At 43.6% G+C, this 26,420-nt stretch overlaps 1 protein-coding gene across 3 annotated transcripts in view; it reads left to right on the top strand.

Moving 5' to 3' along the window:
- Nucleotides 1-23,530, top strand: part of CTNNA1 (catenin alpha 1) — a 178,477-nt gene extending 154,947 nt beyond the window's left edge. For all 3 annotated transcript variants that reach the window (XM_042936417.1, XM_042936424.1, XM_042936407.1), the window contains exons 11-18: nucleotides 4,240-4,396; nucleotides 12,248-12,448; nucleotides 13,025-13,176; nucleotides 17,598-17,708; nucleotides 18,813-18,994; nucleotides 19,114-19,219; nucleotides 21,276-21,410; nucleotides 22,288-23,530. In XM_042936417.1, coding sequence (XP_042792351.1) covers nucleotides 4,240-4,396; nucleotides 12,248-12,448; nucleotides 13,025-13,176; nucleotides 17,598-17,708; nucleotides 18,813-18,994; nucleotides 19,114-19,219; nucleotides 21,276-21,410; nucleotides 22,288-22,575 — 1,332 coding nt within the window. In that variant the 3' untranslated portion in view covers nucleotides 22,576-23,530. The remainder of the gene's footprint in view (nucleotides 1-4,239; nucleotides 4,397-12,247; nucleotides 12,449-13,024; nucleotides 13,177-17,597; nucleotides 17,709-18,812; nucleotides 18,995-19,113; nucleotides 19,220-21,275; nucleotides 21,411-22,287) is intronic.
- Nucleotides 23,531-26,420: the final 2,890 nt, after the last annotated feature.

Here is a 26,420-nt window from a genome sequence, read left to right on the forward strand (position 1 = left end):
AATGGTCTGGATAGGAGATGTGGGAGTAGTTGGCACCTAAGTGGTATGTAAAATCATGAAACTAGATGAAATTGCTCACTGTGAGGAGAGGAGTGTAGAAAGGAGAAAGGGCAGCATAGAAATAAACCTTGAGGAACTCTGAAATTCTTTGATGTCGAAGAAGACAAGGCAGCAAAGAAGACAGAGAAGAAATAGCCAGAGCAGTAGAAATTAAACAAAAAGTCTTCGAGAAAATCTAACCTCTAGGCCTGACAAAAAACACTTTGTAAACCAGGAACATAAGAGAATTTGCTCAGCCTGGTAACATCATACCAGGTGAAACGTAATATTAACGGGAACAGGCTGAGTCCTTTCACCAGACAATCAAAAACAAGACAAGGATGTCCTATTCAACGTTGTTCTAGAGGTTTTCAACATGGTGATAGTGCCTCATGTGGGGCTTTTTGCTAATTTAATGAGAAAAAATATTAACTCCCATTAATTTTTATTTCTTTTGATTTGTGAGAGTAAATTTTTTCCCCTAGAACATAATTTTCCCCCTAAAAACATAAATAGATGTTTTTAAATGTTTTAGATGTTTATGCATTTTTGAGAGAAAGAGAGCGTGAGCGGGGGCGGGGCAGAGAGAAAGGGAGACACAGAATCCAAGCAGGCTCCAGGCTCTGAGCTGTCAGCACAGAGCCCGATGTGGGGCTTGAACTCGCAAACCATGAGATCATGACCTCAGCCGAAGTCAGAGGCTTAACTGACTGAGCCACCCAGGTGCCCCCATAAATAGATTCTTTAGCTTTGTTAGCTTTTAAATATAAGCATGAAGTGAGGGTTTAACTTTATTTTTCTCCAGATAGACCATCAAATACAAAACCATGTACTGTTAATCCCTCCTTGTATGTGATGTTAACTTTTTTCATTCACTATGACAGCGTCTATTTTTAGATGATTCTATTGTAATTACTTTAGCTTTGTATTACATTTTAATTACCTCTCTTCCATTACTCTTGCTCTCTTTCTCCAAGGTTTTTTGGCTATTCCTAGCTGTTTATTGTTCCAGATTAATTTGTGAGTAAGTAGGTCAGTCTTCCTATGCCTAAACATGGAATATGTTTGTTTATTTAAGTTTTTGTAATATTCCTCAGAAAAGTTAAATCACTTACTGTTACTTTAATACTGTGGGTTTCTTCAGAGATCTAGTCCCCTTTATTTCCCGTTAATTGCTTTCATAAAGATTTGACATTCCTTTCATTTTACTTTCTTTTTTCTAGTATATAAAAAATTGATTTTTTAATATATATTTATATTGTCTGTAGCTTCCTTAATGAACTCTTTATAATACTAAATTTTTTGGGGGTGACTCTCTTCAGTTTCCTAGATAAACAGATCATCTGTATTGAAAAGTCATTTGGTAGTCTCCTTTCTAACAGCTTTTTCTTTTATTTCTATTTCCCATTTGATTTCATTGGCTAGAAAGATCATTATATTATTGTTTAACTAATGGTAACAGTAAGTATAACATTAATAACATCTATTTTTTAAGGTAAATGATTCTAGTTTTCACCAAAAAGTATAATGTTTGATGATTATTTAAAGTAGTATGTTCAGAATCTTTCTAATTTACTCAGAGTCAGAGTCATCAGAAATGAGTATTTAATTTATCAAGTGTCCTTTGTAAATAGTTTGTAATGAAAATGAGAAAGTTAACCTTAGATAAGGTGCTTTTTCTCCATTATACTGTATGAGATAAGATATATTATAGAACAAAGAGAGCAATTTTCTTTTTGTAATAGAGGAATTATCTTCGTATTTAAAACATATAATTAATTCCCTGCCCGTGTTTACTTGGCTATCTTAGGAAACATTTTTTTCAGCCAAGTATTCTTATACAGTCTAGCTCTGCTCTGATTCATTGGTGCATTGGTGAATCAGTGAGTTAAGTAGTGAAGAGAGTAGTCCACAGTGGTGAATCACCTGGTGGGAAGTGAATGGCAAGAAGGAAGAGAGGCAAAGAACAAGTCTTGAAATGATGAAAATATGGAAGACCACAGTATAACACATGGAAAGATGGTGGGATAGCTCTTCTTACAATAATTGATTGTCCAAACCCATATGCTTTTATAAACGGGCTGTTAATAATAAGTAGCTGGCCCAGTCCCTTATGCCTATGAGTCTGTAGTTTATAATCTTGTTGGTCTGTCAGTTCGAGTTGTTTAGGAGGGAAGAGGAACAGCTGCGTCAGTCTAGTAGGTGTGATTCTTCAGTTTGTTTACAAGTCTTTGTTGACTGCGTTGAATAAAATTCTTGAATACTGCTGCAGTATATTGGGAATTAAGACCTATAGGCATGTGGTCCCTGTGTCACCTAAAAAAAATGTGTCCCAAATCCTGTCTTCAGCTTTGCATGCCAAATGCTTCTGTGGTAAGTATTTTTCTGCTTCATCCAGACCTCGATTCCATCACCACCAGTTTTCTCTTGTCGTTGCTTCCCTTCCAAGTTGCATTATCATAAGTATATTTATTTTTGATAACCCATAAGGATGGTGGACCTAGAAATGTTAGTAATTATCCTCTCAGTTCGATTTCATTATTTACTCATTGAGTGAAAACAGCAAAGGATTGAGTAGGTATTTCTCCAAAGAATCTGTGCTAATGGTCAATAAGCATAGGAAAAGATGTGTAATATCATGCACCATCAGAGAAAAGCAAATTAAACCACAATGAGATAGCACTTCGCACCCACTAGGATGGCTATCATTAAAAAGAAAAGAGAGAAAAAAAAAGAAAAGAACAAGTGTTAGTGAAGATTGGAACCTTCATACATTCTGGTGAAAATGTAAAATTGTGCAACTGCTTTGGAAAACAAGTCTGGCAGTTTGTCTAAAGTTAAACATACGACCCAGCTATTCCACTCCTGCTGATGGACCCAAAAATAATGAAAACACAGAAACATGTATGTGAATGTTCATAACAGCTTTTTTCATAATGGTCAAACAAGTGGAAATGGTTCATTGATGTATGGATAAATAAACTGATCACCTGATGTATGGATAAATAAAATCTTGTGTATCTGTATAATGGCATATTATTTATCAGTAGAAAGGAATGAAATACTGACTGACATATTTTCCAGCGTGGAAGAACCTCCAAAACATCAAGTGAAAGAAGCTAGTTACAAAACCCACATATTAATATGATTCCATTTATGTGAATTACCCAGGATAGACAAATCTACAGAAAAAGAAAGTAAAGTTAGTGGTTGCCAGTAGGTAGTTTTTTTAAAAAAAAATTTTTTTTTTCAACGTTTTTTATTTATTTTTGGGACAGAGAGAGACAGAGCATGAACGGGGGAGGGGCAGAGAGAGAGGGAGACACAGAATCAGAAACAGGCTCCAGGCTCCGAGCCATCAGCCCAGAGCCTGACACGGGGCTCGAACTCACGGACCACGAGATCGTGACCTGGCTGAAGTCGGACGCTTAACCGACTGCGCCACCCAGGCGCCCCCCCAGTAGGTAGTTTTAAGGAATGAGCAAAATGGGGAATGGCTGCTGATGTATATGGGGTTTGTTTTGGAGTGATGAAAGTGGTCTTGTGGTAATGGTTGCACAACTGTGAATATACTAAAAATTACTGAATTGTAAGGTTTAAATTGGTGAATTTTTTGGTATGTGAATTATATCTCAAGCCAGGTGCTTTTTGTACAGATTACTTTTTAAACTTCAGAACCTGAAATAGCAAACATTCGTCATCAAATTATTAAGAATAGTGGGTAACTCTATGAAACCTAGAAATCGTGTAATAGGAAAATAACAGTGTAAATCCAGAAGATGGGATAAGAAACAGTTAATGTTGAAGAAGAAACAAGATAGTCTTATGTAGCATGGAATTTTATATTTTTGTCATGGGATGTACTTGTGTATGGGTATTGTATATAGCATAAAGGCTGGAATATAATGTCAAAAATTTTCAAAAGTTGCTGTCACAGAGTGGAGAGGTTGGAGATATTTTCATTTGTTTGTCTTACTGTGTATCTGCATTTCCAATGTATTTTCTTTTACCCTCACATCTGCTACTTATTGTTTAACACTTCTTCATCTTCGTAAGTGTTGTGGTGGAACACGTGGTATCATGGATCCTTGTGAAATGTCTATGAGACAAAGCCATCACCAGTGTATTGACCAGAGTGTCCCACCTATCTTCTTTTCATGCCTCTGGAAGAGTAAAAAATGAACTTCAATATCTTTGCAGGTTATCAATGCTGCATTGGCTTTAGCAGCAAAACCACAGAGTAAACTGGCCCAAGAGAACATGGATCTTTTTAAAGAACAGTGGGAAAAACAAGTCCGTGTTCTCACAGATGCTGTCGATGACATTACTTCCATTGATGACTTCTTGGCTGTCTCAGGTAATGAGCTGGTTCCCCAGAGAAGCCTGTGAGAATGTGCATAATAACTTCTAAGTCACAGTAATGGACAATCAAAACACCCCCAAGTCTGGGCAAGTAAATTATTCTAGCAATAATATTGTGCTGGTTTTGATTTTAATTAAAAAAAACAACAACAAACTACCACTGGCTCCTAAACAGTGGGAGGTGGGTTGCAGTTGTTTCCCTTGTGGTGGGGCTGGTCTAGATCTTAGAAGCATGAATTTGAAATCTGGCTGGCAGTTTTCTCCCATTTGTATAGAGTAATATTTTGCATCTGTTGACCTGTACAGCACCGTGACCATCCACCTCTCTTGAAGCTATTGTATTTAGAAAAAACATTGACCTGTGTCCTGTGAGAGGCTGTGGTTATTTATTGTAAGCCTGTGAAACTTTAGAGGAGAGGTTTCCAGCACCATCATCTTTAGTTCATTTTTTAAAATAAATTTTCCCCCTTCCTGGAAAGCTTCTTCCTCTCTCCCTGGGAAATGATCATAGTTTAACTGCCTACTTTTTAAAGGACTCTGTCTGCATGGTGCACAGATAGAAAACAGAGAGGAAATATTTAAGTGCCATTTAATTATGAACTTGCAAAAAGTAAATCTGGGTAATTCACCTCACAAAAACAGTTGATTTCATTATATAAACATAAACTGGTAATGACATAGTAAATTGCATTCATATAGAAAATGTCTGTCAACTGCAATTCACTGTTTATCACACAGATAAATTTCAATCCATCTCCTTCACATTGAGCAAGTATAAATGCATTCTTCATTTAACAGGGCTTCTGCTGCCCTTAGCTACATGCTTGCTCTCTGGAGGTGCCAGGCCTCCTGAGGCCAGTGGCTGTGGGCAGACTCAGCGGCTGGGTACTTGTAGGGCTAAAACTACCTGTCACCCTAGGGAACCACAGGCTGGAATGTGGGAGATGTGTCTGTCAATGGAGCTTGAAAGAGAAGTGGGGCTTAAGTACATGCACAGCGCAGTCCTCCAGCAATGACCTATATATAAGGTTACAGTGTGTTCTGCATACCAATGTCCTCCTGTCTCTGCCTGTTCTCCTTGGGGTTGGTAGCTTTGGATGTAGTTGAAAGAGTGGGGAACAGGCAATCCATAAACTGCAAAAAGAGGGGATAAACCATGCTGCTGCAGGACTGCCAAATTGCAGGTGCCGGTACTTTAAAATGAAAACCCCATTTGCAAGCACATCTTTGCTGGTGCCAAAAATGCAGCAATGGCTTTTTTGGGAAATCTTGGCCTTCTGTTGTTTTTCCCAATGAAGTACTGAGTTATTCTTTTTCATAGGTTTAAAGAAAAACATTCCACCTTCACAGCACACTTTTAAGCAAACAAATTCTGAAACCTAAATGTAAAGCCCCCCTCCGGAGATAGATACTACATTCCTAAACTTGCTTCTTGTGATGAGGTTGGGTATATATCTCACGCTTGGTCTCAAGGGATTTTCAGTCCTTCTTACAGCAAAATAAAATGTAATAGAATCAAATGTCCCTCATGCAACATTCTTCAAATTGGAGAACAAAGAGGCTTCTGCAGTAGCATTTAGTGGCATCCAGGCAGTATCTTTAGGGTATATGACATAAAATAGAAGAATGGTAAAGAGAAATTAAATTCTTTAACAGATACACTCTTATCTGGTGAGCATGTTCAATTTTTATGCAAATGTGGGAAAGTATAAGGGCTGACTTGATGGAAAGGAGTCTAGACTGTTGCTATTTAGGAAATAAAAATACAGAACAGTTCTCTGAGTCAGGAAGTGTTGGTGCTTTCAGAGTATGTGAATTCAGAGGTCTACGGGTTTTGTCACAGGTTTGCTTAGTATCAAATGATTAATATTCATAATTCTTCTGTGCTTTATAGGGGCATGGGATGAAGGGGAGGATACAAGCAGATTTCTGTGCAGAGTTCTCCTCAACTGACTAGTTAGTTGTTGGCATTCACACTCTTTTATACCTTCACACACCCACCTCACCCATGGAAATTTGAGCATCTTTTCATGGTAGGATGGGGAACTAGAGATGTCTAACCATCTCACCTGACACAGTCTTGCTAGGGAAGTGACTGGCTGTCATCACAAGGAATGCCACTTTGAACTAGGCAGGCCCCTACTGGTCTCCAGTCCTTAGCCCTTGTACAGTTCACAGCATCTCTAATTGTGCACCGTGGATTGGAGAGGAGGTGTCAGTCTGCAGCATTCATGGATAGTCTTTAGACAGTAAGTCGTGTCTTGTCCTCATCCTGATCTTCCCCCTCTGCGGGTTTCTCCTTGCCCTCTGGCATGCCGGTGCTTCAGTAGTCCTGTCTGTGAAGTAGGCATGGCTTTGAGTAGACGAGCTGCCAGGCAAGTGCCCAGCACAGAGTCTAGCTTTGGGTGGTGGGTTTCATAAATCTATACTAAATGCAAAGTAAGGATTGTGCTTGACTCCTTGGAGTGGTTGTTTTCTACTGTATTCTGATACCTCTGGCAGTGTGATAGTTTTTAAGGAATATTTCCAATAAGGATTTTCTACCATGAAATCCTTCTTGGAACTCATGGGGCCTAGAAATTTGCTGAAGCCTGCCCACTAGCCAAGAACCCCCTCTAAGGGAAAGTTATTTAGGGAATAGGACTGAGAGGACTTTTTGTTGCTTTATCTCTATTGTTGCTGGATATTCTGTCCTGTTGGTTCCAGAAGTTCCCTCATACCTGCCACAAGCCCTGTCTAAATTTGTGACTCAAAAACTAATGGTAACTTTGTGTATAATTTGGTGAAGCCCCCAAACATTTCATGAGGCTGCAGGGCAAGGGAAACTTGACAAAACTCTGTGTTACAATCAAATTGGAGACAATGGCATTTGAAAGTAGGGGGACATGCCTGCCATCCCAGGGAAGAGGGAGTGGAGCTCCTTTTCACCAAGCTTTTTTCACAATGTGCCTTGTAAATATTGGAGATGTTAAGATGCTAGAGCGCATTCAGCAGACCACAAGTATATTTATATTGACTGATCCCTTAAGGACAGGAGTTTGAAATTTATCAAAGTGATAAAGACTGTTTGAATTTCATTTGAATTGTATTTGATAAACGTTTTCCATGGAAGTGCAATTTACTTTCTTGTGCATTTATTCTGCTTACATGTGGAAGCTTTAGTGTCTTCTTTTTTTTCTTTTAATTCAAGTGTTTGGTTAGAGTGGTTCCAATTGGGTTTATTACATTTTTTACCACGTGCTCTTGGAAACAAATAGTATATTGCATTAGATACATTAGGGCAACACGTAAGAGTGGTAATTTGTACTTTTTCTTCTTCATTAAGGGTCACCGTGCCCAATTTGGTCTTATTGGAAGGCCATTAAATAAAAGGATTACAATATCTAATTTTTTGTTTTTGTGTTGAAGAGCAAAAAAAACTTTGAAGATAAGGTAGTGAAGATAGGTTTGATTTCTGACTCCCCTGCCCACTAGCTGTGTGACCTTGGAGAAGTCCCTGCCCTGGCTTGCTCATTATTTAATGGTGATTTTTTTTTTTTTTTTAATGGCTACTATGTAAAGAGTTAAATGTCAAGCCCTCAGTATTTCCTGTTATAGATTAAGTCCTCTATATAAAGTATTAAAATATTATCATTTCATATGTGTGCATAAGGTTAATACCAATAAAGATATCCAGAACAAAGGGTACACAGAATGGGCCCTGTTACATATCATGAATTGAAGTATGAGTTGATGCAGCATTCTGGAGAATTCCAGTTGGCTTGGTTCCTGGAGGCCAATTAGGCACTGCATATCTACTTTAAACATATATATGCCTTTTGAGTTAGTAATCCTATTGCTAGAAATTTTTTTCAGGGATATGTACACAAATGTTTGCCAAAATACCTGTACAAAGTTGTTCATGTCAACCAAAATGTTGAAGAGAAGACTGGATAAGTAAATTATGGCCCCTCCATCTATTCAGTAAGGTACTTTGCAGCCATTAACATGAATGAGGCAAATGGGTGGATGCAGGCCTAGAAAGGTTTTCAAATGAAAAACATAATAGTGTCCATAATATGGTCCCTTGTTAGATAGACTGTTGTATATGTGACTTTTTTTCCTGTTAGAGGCACCTCCCAGTGATGACTGTTTAACAATTGAGAGTCTTTAACGGGGTATAGATTGGTGTGTCTAACCATAAGGGACCCATGCTGAGGTTCCTTGGAAATTCAATTAAAGCTGAAGTAACTTAAGATTTTAGTTAGCCTGGGTACCTCCAACCCTCTCGTGTTTGTGCACATTCACTGGAACCTCGCTTTTCCCTTAAGGCTCAAGTGCAGAGAACAGGATTGATGTTGTGTCCTGGGTATGTGGTAGCCTCAGCTGGATGGGGCTTTCCTAGAGACAGCTGTTCAGTGACGGTAGACACTATTACTTTAGTCAGCTTCCTGAAATAGAAGGCTTCCTTTGTTGCTAAAGAATAGCAAGCCCTTCCCTGGTTTAGGTTCACTGGAAGAAAGCCAGTGTGAATTCAAGAAAGTCTAAATTGATTTTTAAAAACATAGGTGTCTAGATGAAGGTTAACAAATCACTGGTGAAAGTTTGGGCTATTTTGCTTAATGAACAAAAAAGAACGTCATGCTTCATTGATTCTAAGATGGGCTTCCTCCCCCATACTAACAATCCTGAAACAAGGATGAGTTTTAAAATCAATGATGCAAGAAAACATTGGTTCATAGTTTAGTTAGTGATACTTTTTCTTTCCCTTCCTGCTGCTTTCCTTTCCTTAAACAAAATACAGTGTAAAATGTTTTAGGTTCAGCAAAAGCAGCAGTTCTTTTTTTTTTTTTTTTTAAATGTTTGTTTATATTTGACACAGAGAGAGAGACAGAGCATGAGTTGGGGAGGGGCAGAGAGAGAGGGAGACACAGAATCCGAAGCAGGTCCAGGCTCTGAGCTGTCAGCACAGAGCCTGACATGGGGCTCGAACTCACGGACCGCGAGATCATGACCTGGGCCAAAGTCAGACACTCAACCGACTGAGCCACCCAGGCACCCCTAAAAGCAGCATTTCGTAACCCACAGGTTGGTATGGTGTGCAGGCCCAGTACCACTGTGTTTAGTTTAATTATATAGAAAGTTTGTATATAAAAGATGCTTCCAATGGGCTCCCCATCCATTCATTCTTATGAATGGTTCAAATAAATATCCTTCCTAAAATTTGTTTATGTAAAAAGTTTAATAGGTTTTCTCTGTTGATAGTACAATGATAGAAACCCTACAGGTCCCCACTTCTTTTTGAATTAGTAGACACAAAATTAGGGTTTTCTTTGCTTTACCGTGGTAATTCATTTTTCTTTTCTGTAATAGGAATTCACACTGTATTCTGGCTTTCACTGAAAATAATTTATTTAAAGAAAAGAAAGAAAAACTTTTAGAGCAATTTTAAGTTCACAGCATAATTTAAGAGAAGCGTACAGAGATTTTCCATCAGTCTGTAAACCCACACGTGCACAGCCTCATCAGCATGTCCCATCGTAGTGGCACATTTGTTACAACTAATGATGTATCCATCATAATAGTGTCATGTAAAGTATTCACTGCTCTAAAAATCCTCTATGTTCTGTCTGTTCTTCCTACCCCCTCTGACTCCTGATATTTTTACTACCTCCATAGTTTTGCCTTTTCCAGAATGTCCTATAGTTGGAATAATACAGTATGTAGCCTTTTCAGATTGTCTTCTTTCATTTAGTAATATGTATACCATGTCTTTTCATGGTTTGATAGCTCATTGCTTTTTAGTGCTGAATAAAATTCCATGGTCTGGATTTACCTCATTTTATCCATTCACCTACTGAAGGACACCTTGGTGGTTTCCAAGTTTTGGCAGTTATGAACAAAGCTGTTGTAAACATCTGTGTGCATGTTTTTATGTGGACTTAGGTTTTCAACTCCTTTGGATAAATACCAAGGAGTGTGATTGCTGGATCATATGGTAAGGGTGCATTTAGTTTTATAGGAAACATGTTTTCACCAACTGTCTTTTTAATTCTTTCACATGGTTATTTCTTTCGCATTGTGATTGTTTTCATTTTATGCCACTGTACCTTTAGTCTCAGAACAGAGACCCTTACAGAGTTCCTGTCTCTGGTCTCTTGGGAATTACAAAGGCAGTGCATTGTGGTATACTGTTCTTTGATAGATCTACTAAGTACCACTTGCCTCTGCCTCCATTTGACATGAGAGGAAATAGCACCATGACCACTATCTTAGTTTTGAGTATCTTAAGAGGTCAAGCTTATTGTTCCCTCCCTTCCAGACATTGTCATATATAACTTGACTGAGTATGTTAGCAGAGGCTGTGAGGGAAGGGTAATGGCTTTTGGAAGTGGATTAAATCAGGAAGCAGTCCAGAATAATGACATGTCGATGCATAAGGTGGCCAGGACTGGCAAAGAAATGACCAGATATGTTTCTTAGATTACTTTTGCCCTAATTGTTCTAGCTCTGCCAGAAGAACTAGGGCCATTAGTCTTTCACCTATTGTACCTCGTACTCTCTTGGCTTAATTAAGTGAGCATATCCTCTATGAGTTCTTGCATGTCTTGAAGAAAGCTCCTTTCTGAGCTGGGAGGCAATGGCTAGATGATGACGTGGTGGCTTTCCTTTATGTCACTCTCCAACCAACTTCACGGAGTCTGAGGAGCCCTGTCATTTGGGCCATATCCTCGTGGTCCCTTCAGTTCTGGGTGAGAACATCCCCTTTTACCATTCTGGGTTAGCCCTTACACATTGACCTCATCCATTTTAATGGCTGTATAGTACCCATAATATATTATCTACTGTCCTTAGACATTTTGGTTGCTTCCACTTTGCTTTTATTATAGATGAAGCTAAAGCTAACTCAGAGGTTCCCAGTATCCAGTGTCAAGCATTTTGCTTTGAGGAAAAGTAGGTTTGGTGGGTCCTCAAAATGTCAGCTTAACAGGATTCAAGGGTTTTTGTAAATACCACAGCAAGGTACCCCCTGCACCCATGAGAGGGTTACTAAATGTTTTGCTTTAGATGGGCTTCCTCTATGCCCTCCAGAGGAGGCTTCAGTCTCCTTTCCAGCGCCTTCTATCCCAGGGCTGTCCTGGCTTCTTGGGAGATGGTCTGAATACATTGGCATCTACTGAGGGAGGGGCAAGAGAATGGAAGGAATGAGACTTATCGTGAACCCCTCCCTCTGTTTTAGACTTTGTTTTGGGACATTAGGTCAGTGAAATTATTTAAAGAGAAGTTAGTAGATTTCTATAATCTGAATTTTCTGCCTGGTTTGCAAAACACCTGTGCCTTAAAAATCTCATTTGACCTCTGTCTCTCCCTCTTTCTATAAACCTGGAATGCAGATTGTTATTCTTGGAGGTGATTACAGTTTGAGTTTCTGTGGGACAGTTTTTTTTTTTTTTTTTTTTTTTTTTTTTTTAAATATTTTTTTAACGTTTATTTATTTTTGAGACAGAGAGAGGCAGAGCATGAACAGGGGAGGGTCAGAGAGAGAGGGAGACACAGAATTGGAAGCAGGCTCCAGGCTCTGGGCCATCATCAGCCCAGAGCCCGACGTGGGGCTCGAACTCACAGACCGTGAGATCGTGACCTGAGCTGAAGTCGGACGCTTAACCGACTGAGCCACCCAGGTGCCCCTGTGGGACAGTTTTAATCCAGTGGTTAGTCTGGTCTGTTCAGTGAAATGATACATGAAACGCTTTGGCACTGCAGCTGGCACAAAATGAGCACTCAGTGAACGATAGGTGCCAACTTAAAATTTTCCCCTTCTAGTAGAATGCCTTCTCCCTCATTCAGCCTTTTGTTTGTTCTTCAGAAAATCACATTTTGGAAGATGTGAACAAATGTGTCATTGCTCTCCAAGAGAAAGATGTGGATGGGCTGGACCGCACAGCTGGTGCGATTCGAGGCCGCGCTGCTAGGGTCATCCATGTAGTCACCTCAGAGATGGACAACTATGAGCCAGGGGTCTACACAGAGAAAGTCCTGGAAGCCACCAAGCTGCTCTCCAACACAGGTTCGGGGACTTCCTCCCTTCCAGTGCTCCCCACACACAGATGGGTGGGCCGGGCCATCCTGGGAGTTCAGGCCCTGTGGTTAGGAAGGATGAGATCAGGATGTAGATCAGGTCTTCACACAACATGTCTGGGTTGGACATCAGACCTTGAGAAGTTGATCAACCAAATTAAGGCCTTGAAAACCCCTTTCCTTCATGTGTCCCACAGCTAATGATGGGAATAATTCTGAACACACTATTTAAGGTGAATTTTTGAGTAAAGTCTCTTGTTAGTGGATAAATACCAAATTAAGGAGAGTCTTAGTTTTAAGCGAGGCCTCCTGTTTATCTCACTTCAGTTGCTCACCCATCCAAATCCTGTATTGCAAAATCTGGTTAGAGACAAAGATGATTTGAGTCTTGGTAAAATATAGCATTTAATTTATTTCAACTGTAAATACTCCTCACATAGGTAGAGGCAGATGCTCTTCATCATATACCTCATCTCCTCCTGTCTGACTGAGGGATTGAGGGAGGGCTGGTAGAATGATCATGTCTGCTGGCCTAGCAGGATCTGCCCTGCCTCTTTCTCCACAGTCATGCCACGTTTTACTGAGCAAGTAGAGGCAGCTGTGGAAGCCCTCAGCTCGGACCCTGCCCAGCCCATGGATGAGAATGAGTTTATTGATGCCTCCCGCCTAGTGTACGATGGCATCCGGGACATCAGGAAAGCGGTGTTGATGATAAGGGTGAGTAACTGCATTTCAGACATTTTAACAGCTTCTTTCTTATCATTTGCTAAACTTGAGCAATGCATCATTCTGGAACTCAGCAGATGCGGTGGCAGTATATTAAAACCATGAATCTAAAAGCTGTTAGAATGAGATATATTTAATTATGTTGTCTAAAATGACTTTTACTCGCAAGTTAGAGCCCAAACTTGGGCCAAGAAGGGGAGCTAGTGTGAACTGGCTTTGATGATTTAGTTTCAGGCAAACAGCTACCACACATAGGAGGCTTCTGGTAAGTTAGAGGGATACTACACAGAATAAAGGCTTTTCGGTTATTTGCAGAGAACGGAGTATTTCTTTAATGCAAGTTGAAGTTACTGTTCACATAGAATACGTTCTCTCTCCTCGAAGGGGTGGCAGGGAGGCAGGAGGCTCCTGGGGCCCCAGTGTGTTGAGGCTAAGGAGGAGTGCCTATGACAGACCCTTGAGAAACTACTAACCCCTCTGTAATACAGCCCAGGGGCTGGTGCTAGGTCTCACAGCTATCTTTCCCTCGCAATTTCCCTAGCGATTGATCCCTCACATGCTGTTAGGAGTATGAACATATTGCTCTGGAAGCTGAGAGCAGGGATAATTCTCACCAGGCCACCTGGGGGTCCCCCAGGCCTGGGCCGGGCCCTCCTCTAGCTGCCCAGCCTGCCTGCTGCATACATGGCTATTGTGCCGTGTTGTCAGTGTAGTGGGGTCACGGGAGTGTCATTTACATGGTTTGCTCGTCCAGCCCTTCAAGCTAGGCAGGGATTCTGTCCCATTTTTTTTTTTTTTATCCTCTCAGTTTGGCATCCTGTAGAACCTAGTCAGACCGTCAGCTGGAAACAGAGGCCATTTCTAAGGCAGTTGCATCAGGCTGGACCCAGTTCGTATGCAGTGTAGAAATACTTGGGCAAGACTGTACCTCTGGGTAAGGAGGAAAGATAAATGTTCTTGGATTTCCTGGTTGGCTGCTGGCTGTTCCTACAGGTCCCAGGTCCCCTGGATGTGTTGGAGGTTGGGGGCAGGGAATTGGTTCTTCTTGCTTTCTCCATCCCTTCATTCCTGTGCTCAAGAAGAATCCTGGCCTGGTTGAATAACAGGTTAAACCCAGCAGCTCTGTCTCAGTGCTGTGAAGGGATCCCAGGTCACATAAACCACTAGTAATGAACACAGCCCTATTATTCCAGAGCTCTTTTCCACACTGACAGACAGCTAGAAATAAAAAGAACATTAATGATAAAAAGGAGTCATTGGGTGTCTGAGGTTAATGCTTTTGGGGCTTAAAGTGTGACAAAAACTGCGTACATGCCAGGAAATGCATGCAGATCCTAGAGTCCTGTTGGGGGAGAGCAGGTCCTTAGAGCAGGCAGGCCTCCTAAGACTCCTCTTCTAGAGCTGTGTCTGTGAACAGGTGCCTCCTCTCTTATCTTCTCTTAAAACAGAGGTGCTAGTGGTTGATGGTTTTAATTAGCTATAATGTAGATAGTGTGCCCAGCACAGGGCCTGGCAGTGGGGTAGCTGTGCTGGGCACCAGGATGGCCACAGCCCTGGCAGAGGCGTACACAGCCGCGTGTGCTAGAGCCAGGGCACAACTGAGGCCTGCGAGGCAGCTACACTGCAGGCCCTGGCTTACTGCTGTGCACTTGGACTCCATTCCTATTTGAATTCAAGAATCATCCTTCCATCCCCCAAGCCTCTCAGTCTTGTGTCTTGTCCTCCTCCTACCTCAGCTTGCCTTCCATAGTCACACCTGGTCTTTGTCATTTCCAGTGTCCAGTGTCCTTCTCTGCAGCCCCCACTGTCCAGAATGTGACAGTCCTCTGAGTCTTCCTCACCTGTCACCCTTACCCAACCACGCCTGTCTTTGCTTTGTTCCTTTTCTAGCTTTTTGCATCTCTGGTTAGTTAGTAGACTCTCTTTTGCCCCATTCACTTCCTTATATGGCTTTGCACAATCCTCTTCTCTTGAAATCCGCCATCTGCTAAGCCTGATTGTAGAATAGGGCAGCTGCCCCTACTGTGGTCCCAGAACCAGGCAGCATTGCCCCACAACCCTAGCATCCGAGAATGTTTCAGACCTTCCTGCTCGCCTCCCCCCCTCCCATGGGGCCTGGGGCTGTTTCTTTAGGGTGTGGAGGTGGTCTGGACGTCCTGCCTGCCCCCTGCCAAGTCTCTGCCCATATACAGCATACAGCACACTGGCATTTCTCCCATCCGTCCTCCTCCTCCTTAGTCTGCTTTGTCCTCGTCTCTTCAGCTCCTTACCAGTGGCATGTCTGGTAGCAAAGCTGTCGGCTTCTTCTCTTCTCACACAGTCCTCATTCCCTTGGGAAAAACATCCAGGGTGACTGTCCTGAGCTCCACACACAACCTTCCACTTTGCCTGCTCTCTCTGGCCACTTGATTACCTAACAGGCATCTGCTAATCTTTTACCCTGACCCTCCTCCACCCAGTCTTCATGGGTTAGTAGATGGCAACCTACCTTCCACTTGCTGAGGCCCAAACCTCAGATTTGCCCTTGATTCCTCTTTTTGTCTCAATTCCCACATCTCATCTACCTTCACAATAAATAGAGCATTTGAGCACTGCTCCCACTCTGGTCCTGGCCACTAGCATCTCTTACCTGGATTCATGTACCTGCCTCCCTATTCTCATCCCTTGAAGCCTAGTTTCACTCTCCACAGAGCAGCCGAAGTGATCCTTTCAAGTTTCAGTTAGGTCATGTTATCCACTGCTCAGCACCCTCCACAGGCTGGCTTTGGCTGGCATCAGCCCTTACACTAGCCCACAAGGCCTTCTAGAATTTCATCTGCTGCTGTTCTTCTGGGGCTGTAGTTGATCCTATAACCTGAGGGCAGTGAGCCCAGTCCTTCTGCCATGACCTCCTTGCTCATCTGATTCCCCAGGTGAGCTCCTGCCTCTGGGCCTTGGTTGTGGTGACTCCCTCCTGCCAGGACACTCCTCCCCCAGGTACCTCCCATGCTCCCTGTTCACATGTCACCTTCTTAGGAAACCTTTCCTGACCACCCATATGAAATTACAATCCTCACTGCTTTATTGATTTGTATCACTGATCGCTTTCTGATGTCTCATAAAATTCACCTTCTCATTTTGTTTATTGTCATTTCTCCCCTTAGAATATATGCAAGAGCAGGGATCTTTGTGTTAGTCATTTTGTATCTCCAAGGCCCAGAACAGTACTTGGCACACACATACTCAGAGTGAAAGAATAGAATGTATTTGGTTTTCTTGGCAAGAATAGTTCTTTGGTCTGTGATGGACTAGCCAGGGTGGAACCAGAAGCAGAGATCTTATCAGGAGGCCTTCCTTGGAGAACGCTCCTTCACAGGCCATTCTAAATGGCCCAGGGTGGTGTACTGTTTCACACTGCCAAGTCAGAGAAACTCTAGGATCTTGCATTCATGTGTTCCTTCCAGCTTGCTGGTGCCTGGGGTGACCGCCGCTGTCCTTACCTCATCCCATTGAGGGAAAGGCTCAGCCTCTGCATGTGTACAAACCCAAGATAGTTTTGGCCGGGCCAGATGCTTCCTCACCCATCCTCTCTTTTAAGCCTCACAGCGAGTCCTTGGGCTGGGCTTGGATTAGGTCCTGGTGCAGATGAGGGACTCCCCTCAGTGCCCTCCTGTCACAGGCCGGCCAGCTGGGCCAAGAGCCAACCCCAGCTGTTATGCCTGCTGCCCTGTTACTGATAACTTCCAGAAGACAACATTATGTTTCAAGTCAGCTAATCATCAGAGGCTGGAGGTTGTGCAAAATAAGAATTTTATTCCATAATTAAAGCAAAGAGCTGGGACTGGTATTCAGGACCTTTGGTGTATACTCAGACCTCACCTGCCATATTCTTTTTGCTTTGATCAAAGTCAAACAAAAAAACCATAAAAATACATTGCCTATTTGTACTCCTCAAAGCAGTATCCTAAGAGAAAGCCTAGCATGAGTTAATTCATTAATTTTCTTTTTGTCATAAAATGAGGTTAGAAGAATCTGCTAATGTTTGGTACTTCTCTTTTCACTACAGTACCTTTTCTACCCAAGATAATTCTCACCTTTGTGTTAGGATACAAGTGTTAGAGGAGTACATTATGTCAAAGAGAGTCCTGACTCTGGTGAAAGTTGAAGCCCTAACCTCCCATAAAGAAAGCCCTAGACTCTTTGGGAATTGTGGATGTGGTACCTTCACCTGATGATTGTTGGACCAGACACCCCACATGTGCATTAGTGAGGCCAGGGTCTTGGACAAAGAATGATTTTAACTACATCACTGGAACATGGCACATGAAAATCCAGAATTCTGGGTGTTCATACATTGGGCCCAGAGGCTTGGAATAGCTGAAGGCCAAAGGCCCAGGGTTGTGTCTGACTTGTACTTTCTGTGTTGATGGTAGACCCCTGAGGAACTGGATGACTCTGACTTCGAGACAGAAGACTTTGATGTCAGAAGTAGGACAAGTGTCCAGACAGAAGATGATCAACTGATTGCTGGCCAGAGTGCCCGGGTAAGGGACAAGTTTGACTTGCTTTCCCTGTCCCTCTGGGAACTCGGCTTTTTCTCTTCCAGGAAAACACTCGATTTTGAGAACACCATTTTCCCACTCTTTCTCTGGCAGCAGGACTCAAGTTAACCTAAGTTGTGGCACATGCTAGTCAGATATAGGTTCCTCCAGAATGTCTTCTCAGCTGGGAGCAGAGAGGAACATGGCACTGTGCCTCAGCTGTGCCCTGGGGCTTTGGTTTATGACAGAGCCCTGCATCAGGAAAGCCCTAGATCCAGTCAATGTAATGTTTGTTAAAAAGGATTGTGAAATTCGAAAAAGGTTGCTGTCTTTGCCCATATCAATGCTACCATGGGTATAAACGATTTAATTATTCATGGGTTAAAAAAAAACAACAGTGGTACATTCAAGAAAATCATTCAGAGCCATTGCATTCATTTGAGTCATTAAATCTTCAATCAATAGCATTTATGTTTTTGGGAGGATGCCAAGAAATATTTCTATGGAGTCTTTTTCCCCTCCTTAGAAATTATTTTGAACAGCGAATGCATCCTTGCTTTGGGCCCCACTCCATCATGAGCACTTGGGGAAGCTGAGTGGGGAGAAGCCCAAGGCTTAGGAGTCTGTGGACCTTGAGGTGGGCACCAGGCCTCCAGGTGCTGCTTTGATAAAGTTTAAATGCCATGTCAAGTAACTAAAAGTAGCAGCACCGGAAATGCCCAGTCAGGACCCACAAGGCAAAGGGCTCCATGCATCAGCCCCTTCTCTTAAGTCCTCTCCCCATGGCAGCAGGCAGAGGATAAAATTCTAAAGAATTAAGTTAAGCAGGTTCTGTTCCTATACAGGTGTGATCTTCAACCTTCCCTATTAGCCTTCTAATCCCTCACACTGTGTTTTCCTCCACACAAAAACTTAAAAGTGGGTCGGAAATTCAGGCTGCTGTAAACGTCTCAAAATAAGAAGAAATGGACCTTTAGGCAAAATGAAACCTATTAAAGTATTATCCTACCTGTGTCATAGATTGCTTGGTAGAAATATTTGTGGCTAATGCACTGTGAGAACTTCATATTCTCTTTATGTAAGAGCTTTCTGTGTTTCTGATTTCAGGCGATCATGGCTCAGCTTCCCCAGGAGCAAAAAGCAAAGATTGCAGAACAGGTGGCCAGCTTCCAGGAAGAAAAGAGCAAGCTGGATGCTGAAGTGTCCAAATGGGACGACAGTGGTAATGACATCATCGTGCTGGCCAAGCAGATGTGCATGATCATGATGGAGATGACGGACTTCACCCGGTGAGCCGTGCCCGCCTCCCACCAGTTGCACGGAGGGGAGCACTAGGCTACTTGCAGAAAATCTTAACTTTTCTGTTCATCTTCAGCTACATACAATGATCCTTATGCTTTTTTGTCAGAGGTAAAGGACCGCTCAAAAATACATCAGATGTGATCAGTGCCGCCAAGAAAATTGCTGAGGCGGGATCCAGGATGGATAAGCTCGGCAGAACCATTGCAGACCACGTGAGTGACAGGCTTGCTTCTTGGGTTCCTGAATTCATCACGGGACTGAGGGAGCCCAGCCAGGTCCATCCCAAGGTGGTGACGACAAGATTTTTCTTGGAACACAGCACTCTGCTCCTCTCTAAAACTGTTCTTAACTCGTCAACCTGCTTGGTTAATACCAACATAGATTTTTAAGGATATCTGAAGTCCTCTTTCTTCTTTGCTATGTCTTAGCAGGCAGGCAGGACCAACTTGCATTAGAGCACCTCTTTGGAGCAGATGTGTGTGTCCTGCCAGTCATTACTGTGCAATGCTATTGCTTCTCTCTTTTCCTGCAGACCTTCAGCCCGGGGCAAGAGCTGCTTCTGTGGATCCTCACACACTGAATGAGCCTAGATAGACTTCTGCACTGCTTGTTCTTTCTTTCTTTCTTTCTTTCTCTTTCTTTCTTTCTTTCTTTCTTTCTTTCTTTCTTTCTTTCTTTCTTTCTTTCTTTCTTTTAAATTTACATCCAAATTAGCATATAGTGCAACAGTGATTTCAGGAGTAGATTCCTTAATGCCCCTTACCCATTTAGCCCATCCCCCCTCCCACAACTCCTCTAGTAACCCCCAGTTTGCTCTCCATATTTATGAGTCTCCTCTGTTTTGTTCCCCTCCCTATTTGTATATTATTTTTGTTTCCTTTCCCTTATGTTCATGTTTTGTCTCTTAAAGTTCTCATTTGAGTGAAGTTACAGGAATTTTGTCTTTCTCTAATTTCACTTAGCATAATAATACCCTCCAGTTCCATCCACGTAGTTGCAAATGGTAAGATTTCTTTCTTTTTGATTGCCGAGTCATACTCCATTGTATATATATACACCACATCTTCTTTATCCATTCACCCATTGATGGACATTTAGGCTCTTTCCATACTTTGGCTGTTGTTGAAAATGCTGCTGTAAACATTGGGTGCACTGCTTGTTCTTAACCACTGAGCCTTCGTCTCTTTTCCTTTGTCAGAAAATGTGGTTCCTATTTCCTCATTTACAGCACATTTCCCTGGATGCTCTAAGTTTACCATTAGGGACCGTGTTTGCACATTATAGTTTTTCTCCACAGATCCAGATCCGCCTCCCCACCCCTCATCAGCCACTTTCCTTGAAGCATCTAGGCTATAGGATGAATGGTAGTGGTTCCTCACCACCCAAGCCAAAGATTTAGAAGCCATTTTTGACTCACCTCTTTCATGAAATCCAGGACTAAGCCCTGGTGCTTCTCCTGGCCACACTTAATTGTGACAACATCCAGTGTTTTCCTTTCTGCAACCACCAGTTCAGCCCAAACCTCCACGGCCTATATCTGGACTGCCGTGGCCTGTCCCCACCGATGCTGCCATCCACTCCCTTCTGCACACAGCCACCAACACCATCTTTTTGTAGCATCATCTTAACGTGCAGATCAGATATGGCTCTGTGCTTCCTCAGTAGCTTCTTAGAAGAAAATGCAGAAGCTCCAGCATGGTCCGTAGGCCTATTTTATACCACCTGCTGACTCTGCACTCCATCCTCACAGGAGGGAAGCATTTGCCATAAACACTTGAGAGAGGTGCTCTGTTTCAATGTTGGGATGAAACCTCCTAAAGTCACCCTGAGCTTAGGCAGCAAGACAGGAATTGGGCTGCCCTTGAGTTTCTCTGTGACTGGTCAAGACATCACCATCCCCAGGTATTCTTTTTCTCACTTTGGTTTACTCATCCTCCATCTTTGCCTCAAGTGAACATTTCCTTTTATCAGATGTTTATAGTTTTCATCACAGTTTTGACCACATAAAGTGCACCTAGCAGAAGAGCTATTCAGATGGTTATTATGTAGCTCCAAGCACTCTTGTCTCCAGAACCAGGCTTTTGCTTGCTGAGGTTTTTTTCTCACCTTGAGGGGCATGGACCCTGCAGAGAGCAGTTTAGGGCTGGATAACTCATGTCTCTTGCCCTTTACTCCAGCAAGGAGAGAGGCGTCATGTCGGTGGCACCTGGGGGTGGGATGTGTTAGGGCCTGGAACTCTCAGGGCTGAACCTGTTGCTCTTCCTTCAGTGCCCCGACTCAGCCTGCAAGCAGGACTTGCTGGCCTACCTGCAGCGTATCGCCCTCTACTGCCACCAGCTCAACATCTGCAGCAAAGTCAAGGCTGAGGTGCAGAATCTCGGTGGGGAGCTCGTTGTCTCTGGGGTAAGTTTTATCCATGGAACGAAGTGATTGTTGGTAATATGCTGGCCTTTTTCCAAAATGAAAGTAGCCTCCTGTCCACACACACTCCTTAGCTGCCCAGCAACTGGGAAAGTGTGTTGTGGTGGAGCCCATGGTGGCAGTGCCCTGCTGAACTGCAGTGCTGTTAGGCATGGCGCAGTTGGTGACGGCTGGGAGCCATTACAGGGCTGGCCTCTTGCTGGGATAAAGTATTTTTACCTTCCTTGCTGTTCTTCCCCCAGAGAGGAATTGAACCTGTTCAAAAATGCCAAGATTATATAGATATGCTTTCTTAGACTTCCTCCACCCTTCTCACTTGAGTATTATCTCTTCCCCTTGTCTGTTCCCCTGCCACAGTTCTGGACCCCTTGTCACATTGGGCAGGGCAAAGAGGATGTCTTGCTTGACATGCTGGGCTCCATAGATTCCCTGTAGCTTCTGCTAATCTGCTGGGATTTCATTTTCAAAGAACTACTTTGTATGTGGGGCATATTGGTGCCCCCGCGTGTGGGGAGCTTATATCCATATTGAGAGAGGAAATGCCCCGGATCATGACTGAAAAAGCATCCTCGTCAGTGCTGGTGGTTACAGCTCTGCAGTCAGTTAGAAAGAGACCATCTTCCTCCAGCTTCCTAGAGTGAATAAAGATTTGTTGAAAGGGGAGGATGGTGCCTTATGTTTTTTGATTCTACTCCCTTTACTTCTAAATGGCTGAAACCTATGTATTTTCAGGTTTTTTGGGTAAGGTCAGTAGCCACTGGGAGAGCTAATCAGGAACACGGCTATTGCCTAGGCCCCTGGTGCACACGGGGCTGAAGGTCACACTTGTGTTCCTCACCGCCCCGTCTGTGCCTCTTAGGTGGACAGCGCCATGTCCCTGATCCAGGCTGCCAAGAACTTGATGAACGCGGTAGTGCAGACGGTGAAGGCATCCTATGTGGCCTCCACCAAATACCAGAAGTCTCAGGGTATGGCTTCCCTCAACCTTCCAGCTGTTTCGTGGAAGATGAAGGCACCTGAGAAAAAGCCCTTGGTGAAGAGAGAGAAACAGGATGAGACACAAACCAAGATTAAACGGGCATCTCAGAAGAAGCATGTGAACCCTGTACAGGCCCTCAGCGAGTTCAAAGCCATGGACAGCATCTAGGGCCACCCTGCCCAGCTGCCCCCACTCTTTGGGGCTTCTAAAGATCAGTCACAGCTCTTCACTCAAATGTATTTGCTAAATAGAACACTGATGTTAGATTCCACAGAGAAATAGGCAGATTTTAAACCTGGCCAGGTGGTGAATTTTTGGCAAGGACATACTTGTGTTTAAATTGGTTAAAAATACTTTTGGAATTCAGGAGCTTATTTCTAGCTATATTTTTATAAGGTTAAATAAAAATAAAAATTCCATAACCAAAGAGAAACTCACATTAACTTGTTAGTGATATTCTTGACTGAGTTCTCAGTGTGGCATTGGGGTTTGAGATGCTGTATTGGAGTCAACCTGGGTTCAGTGAGGGGGCCTCCACCAAGTCCTGGGTTCCGGGGGGGCGCAAGGAGTGGGGTTGGCTGGTAGCACATGACCAGACATGTTCCAGTGTAAACTACCCTGGGCATCTTAGGAAGGTGTGCCAGGAGAAGGAACGTTCCCAGAAAGGTCTTGGAGGGACAAGCCACATGAAGCTCAGTAAAACGTAATGTATCATGAAGAAAACTGATTACTCTCTTTATGACATGAAATGAGAATTTTAATGCCTGGTTACAATTACTAATGTACTCTGCTGCAGGACATTAATAAAGTTGCTTTTTTTCAGACTAGAATGTTGTGATGCCCTAATCAGAACATGCTTTTTTTTTTTCCCTTTCCTCAGCTTCAAATGCAAATTCATCATTGGGCTCACTTCTAGTAATTGCAGTGTTTCCTGCCTTGGGCTTTGCAACAGAAGCCTGACAAAATAGTGTTTGCTTAGGCAATAATTTAGACTTTACCTTATTTGTGATTACTACAGCGATTACTATAGCTACGAGGTATAATTTTACTGTCTTATTTAAATTTTATTAATCTGAATGTTTTTTACACTAACTTTTCCCAATAAAGTCCACTATGAAACCAAGTCTGAGAGGCCAAAGTTGTTTTCTTTGCCTTCCAGAGGAGTTGGGTTTTACATTAAACATCTCTTGGATTTGCCCACAGTATCTGTGGTGCTCCCAGCCCTCCTGGTATCCCTGTGCTCAGGGCAGAGTGTTACCCAACACGGGAAACTACCTGTGGCTCCGGGCTGTGAGGTGCGTGGGCGTGGCCTTGTAGTTTCTGTGCCAGCCCACTAGGGAAGGACTCACCCTCCTTAGGAACTCCCTTGTTCAAGCTTCAGGTGCAGGTCAAAACCTTGGAGCCATCCATGTCTGTTCTGAAATGTCCTACCAGCTTATAACTGTGGTAACAGCTGCCCTGTCCCTTCCCAGCACACAGTCCCCGAGTCCTCTTCCTCACTTCCATTCCAGTCAGCTATGTCCCCACCACTCTGGTACCGTCTGTTCCACCACCAGATGCAGTGGCTCTTTGTCTCATCAATGTCACCATATAAGTGGGCCAGGTGGACACTTCCGCCCACCCGCCCCTCACTTGACTTCTAGAACACCTGACTTTGGTCTTGTCCTCCTTACCGGCTCCTCCTCCTCCTCGTTGTTCAAAGTTGTGCAGTCCCAGGGCTCAGGAGCTGGGCTGCTTCTCTCTCTGGCTCTGCTTTTTCTGATCTTAACCATGCTCCTGGCTTTAAATACCAAATGCTAACTTCTCTCAGAACTTGACTCTTGAACTCTCCACTTGGATGTCTTCATCAGTATCTGAAACTTGAGCTGTCCGAATTCTTTAAAATGTAGGCGGGTCCAACGGATACTGCTTCTGTTACTATCACCTGGTCTAAGCTGTCGTCACTGTGTGAATTATTGTGTAAAAATTTCACCAAAACTTAGTAGCTAAAGCAACACTCATTTCAGTTTCTGTCAAGAATCCAGGAGTAGCTTAGTGGGAGGGTCTGACTTGGGGTCTCATGAAGCTGCAATGTCTGAGGGCTTGACAGACTGGGGGCTCTGCTTCTGGACTCCTTCACGTAGCAGTTGGCAAAAGGCCTCACTCACCCCATGCCACGTGGGCCTTCCCATACAACAGCTCACAACATGGTAGCTGGCTTCCCCCAGAGGGAATGATCCAGAGAAATTGGCAGCCAGAAAAGATAATGGCAACCAGATGGAAGCTGCAGTGTTTTTTTTTCTTAAACTTGATCTCAAAAAAAGTGATAAATCATCACTTCCACTGTATTTTGTTGGTCACACAGACCGCCCCCCACCCAGATGCACTGTGACAGGGGACAGCACGCCGGGGCAAATGCCAGGAGCTGGGCTCCCACAGTCCTCTGTACCAGGACCACTGCAGTACCCTTCCCCCACCCCCAAGCTTTCCTTATCATGCTGTTTCCTCACTGCACTCCCCATGGGAGTGCACAGTAACCCCTATAAATGGGTCCCATAGTGTCATTCTCTTAGCTCAAACGTTCCACAGGCTTCATTTCCAGTAAAAGCTGAAGTCCTAAATGATGGGCATGGTCTCTTGCCTGTCTGGCCTTTAACTCTTGGCATTCACCCTTTGCACTTGTGTTCCAGCCTCCTGAAGGGCACTTCCCCCAGAGAGTTCCCTGTGCTTCCTTAGGGCCTCTTTCAGGCATCTTGTTGAAAGTTCTCTGACCTGCAACACCTCCTCTGATAATGCCATACCCTGTCCTCTCTTCACAGTTTGTGTATCTGTTTGGGTGGGAATCCATTTTGTTCCTCACTGACTTTCCAAGGCCCTAGTCACAGAGTGAGCAGCTGCCCTGGGACGTCCAGCAGGGCTGAGCCCACAAGGCACTGGCCTCCTTTTGCTCAGTCCCTCCCTGGGCTGAGTCGGGACCCACACTTGGGCCGTTCCCAAAGCTTTTGTTGCCATCATTTGGTTTCAGTCCACAACTCTTCCACCCTGAGCTCAGATCTAAGTCTGTCCCCTGTTATTTCATCACCCGACCTGCTGGCTGCCCTACAGCCTCACCCCCTTCCCATCCCAGCTTCCCCCTCAACCCATCCACTGCTCTCCAGCAGAGTCCAACTCCCCACTCATCATCTGAGCTGCTGCAAAGCTTCTTAAATCAGCCTACCTCAGCCCCCAACATCCATTATCCATTCTCACCTAATAGCAAAGGAATCTTCTGGAAATATCTCCTCAAGAGTCAACAAGCAGGTCTCTCTGCAGAACCTGGCAGACTGTGGCACTGTGACCCTGCCCTAAGTACCCAAACTGCCTCCTGGAGATGGTTCCTGGGACACCTCTGTGCTCCCCTGTCACAAGCATGTCCTGGTCATCACCTTTGCCATATGGTCATCCCAGGCTTAATACCATTACTTGCTTTAAAAGATGAACTTCTCCTCCTCATAAGCAGTATCTGGAATCATGTTGATGTGCTATTTTTTTTTCTAGCATACATTCAGATAACATTTTAATAAATGTTCATGTATCACCTAAAAACTTCTTGTACCGCAGTGGTGAACACCAGCCCACAGCTTTCCCCGCTCCCCCAGGCCCTGACCCGGCCCTCTCCACCACAGCCCTTGTTACATCGGTACAGGCGCTCATGGGACCACCCTGCATTCCGCTGGAGAACACAGTGTCAGTCTTGTTCAGCCTACTGTCCAGCAAAGCACCTGGCACATGCTTGAGAAAGAGCTGCTGACCCATTCGCTGATTTAAACCTTCTAGCAGAAGATAAATGGAAGGCACAAAACAGGCAAGTGAGGAGACAGCAGAAATCCTCACAGGAAATTTCCTGCCAGGAAATCCTCACAGGCCACGATCTAAAGCTGCATGGCCCAGGCTGAGGCAGAGGGAGACTTGCCCCACCGCCTCCTTGGGGGTATTCACTCCATCTTTGCCACAAAAACTGTTTCCCCTCACCATCCTGAGGCTTGCTTCTCAGT

This window comes from Panthera leo, chromosome A1 (genome assembly GCF_018350215.1).
Source record: "Panthera leo isolate Ple1 chromosome A1, P.leo_Ple1_pat1.1, whole genome shotgun sequence".
Lineage (NCBI taxonomy): Eukaryota > Metazoa > Chordata > Mammalia > Carnivora > Felidae > Panthera > Panthera leo.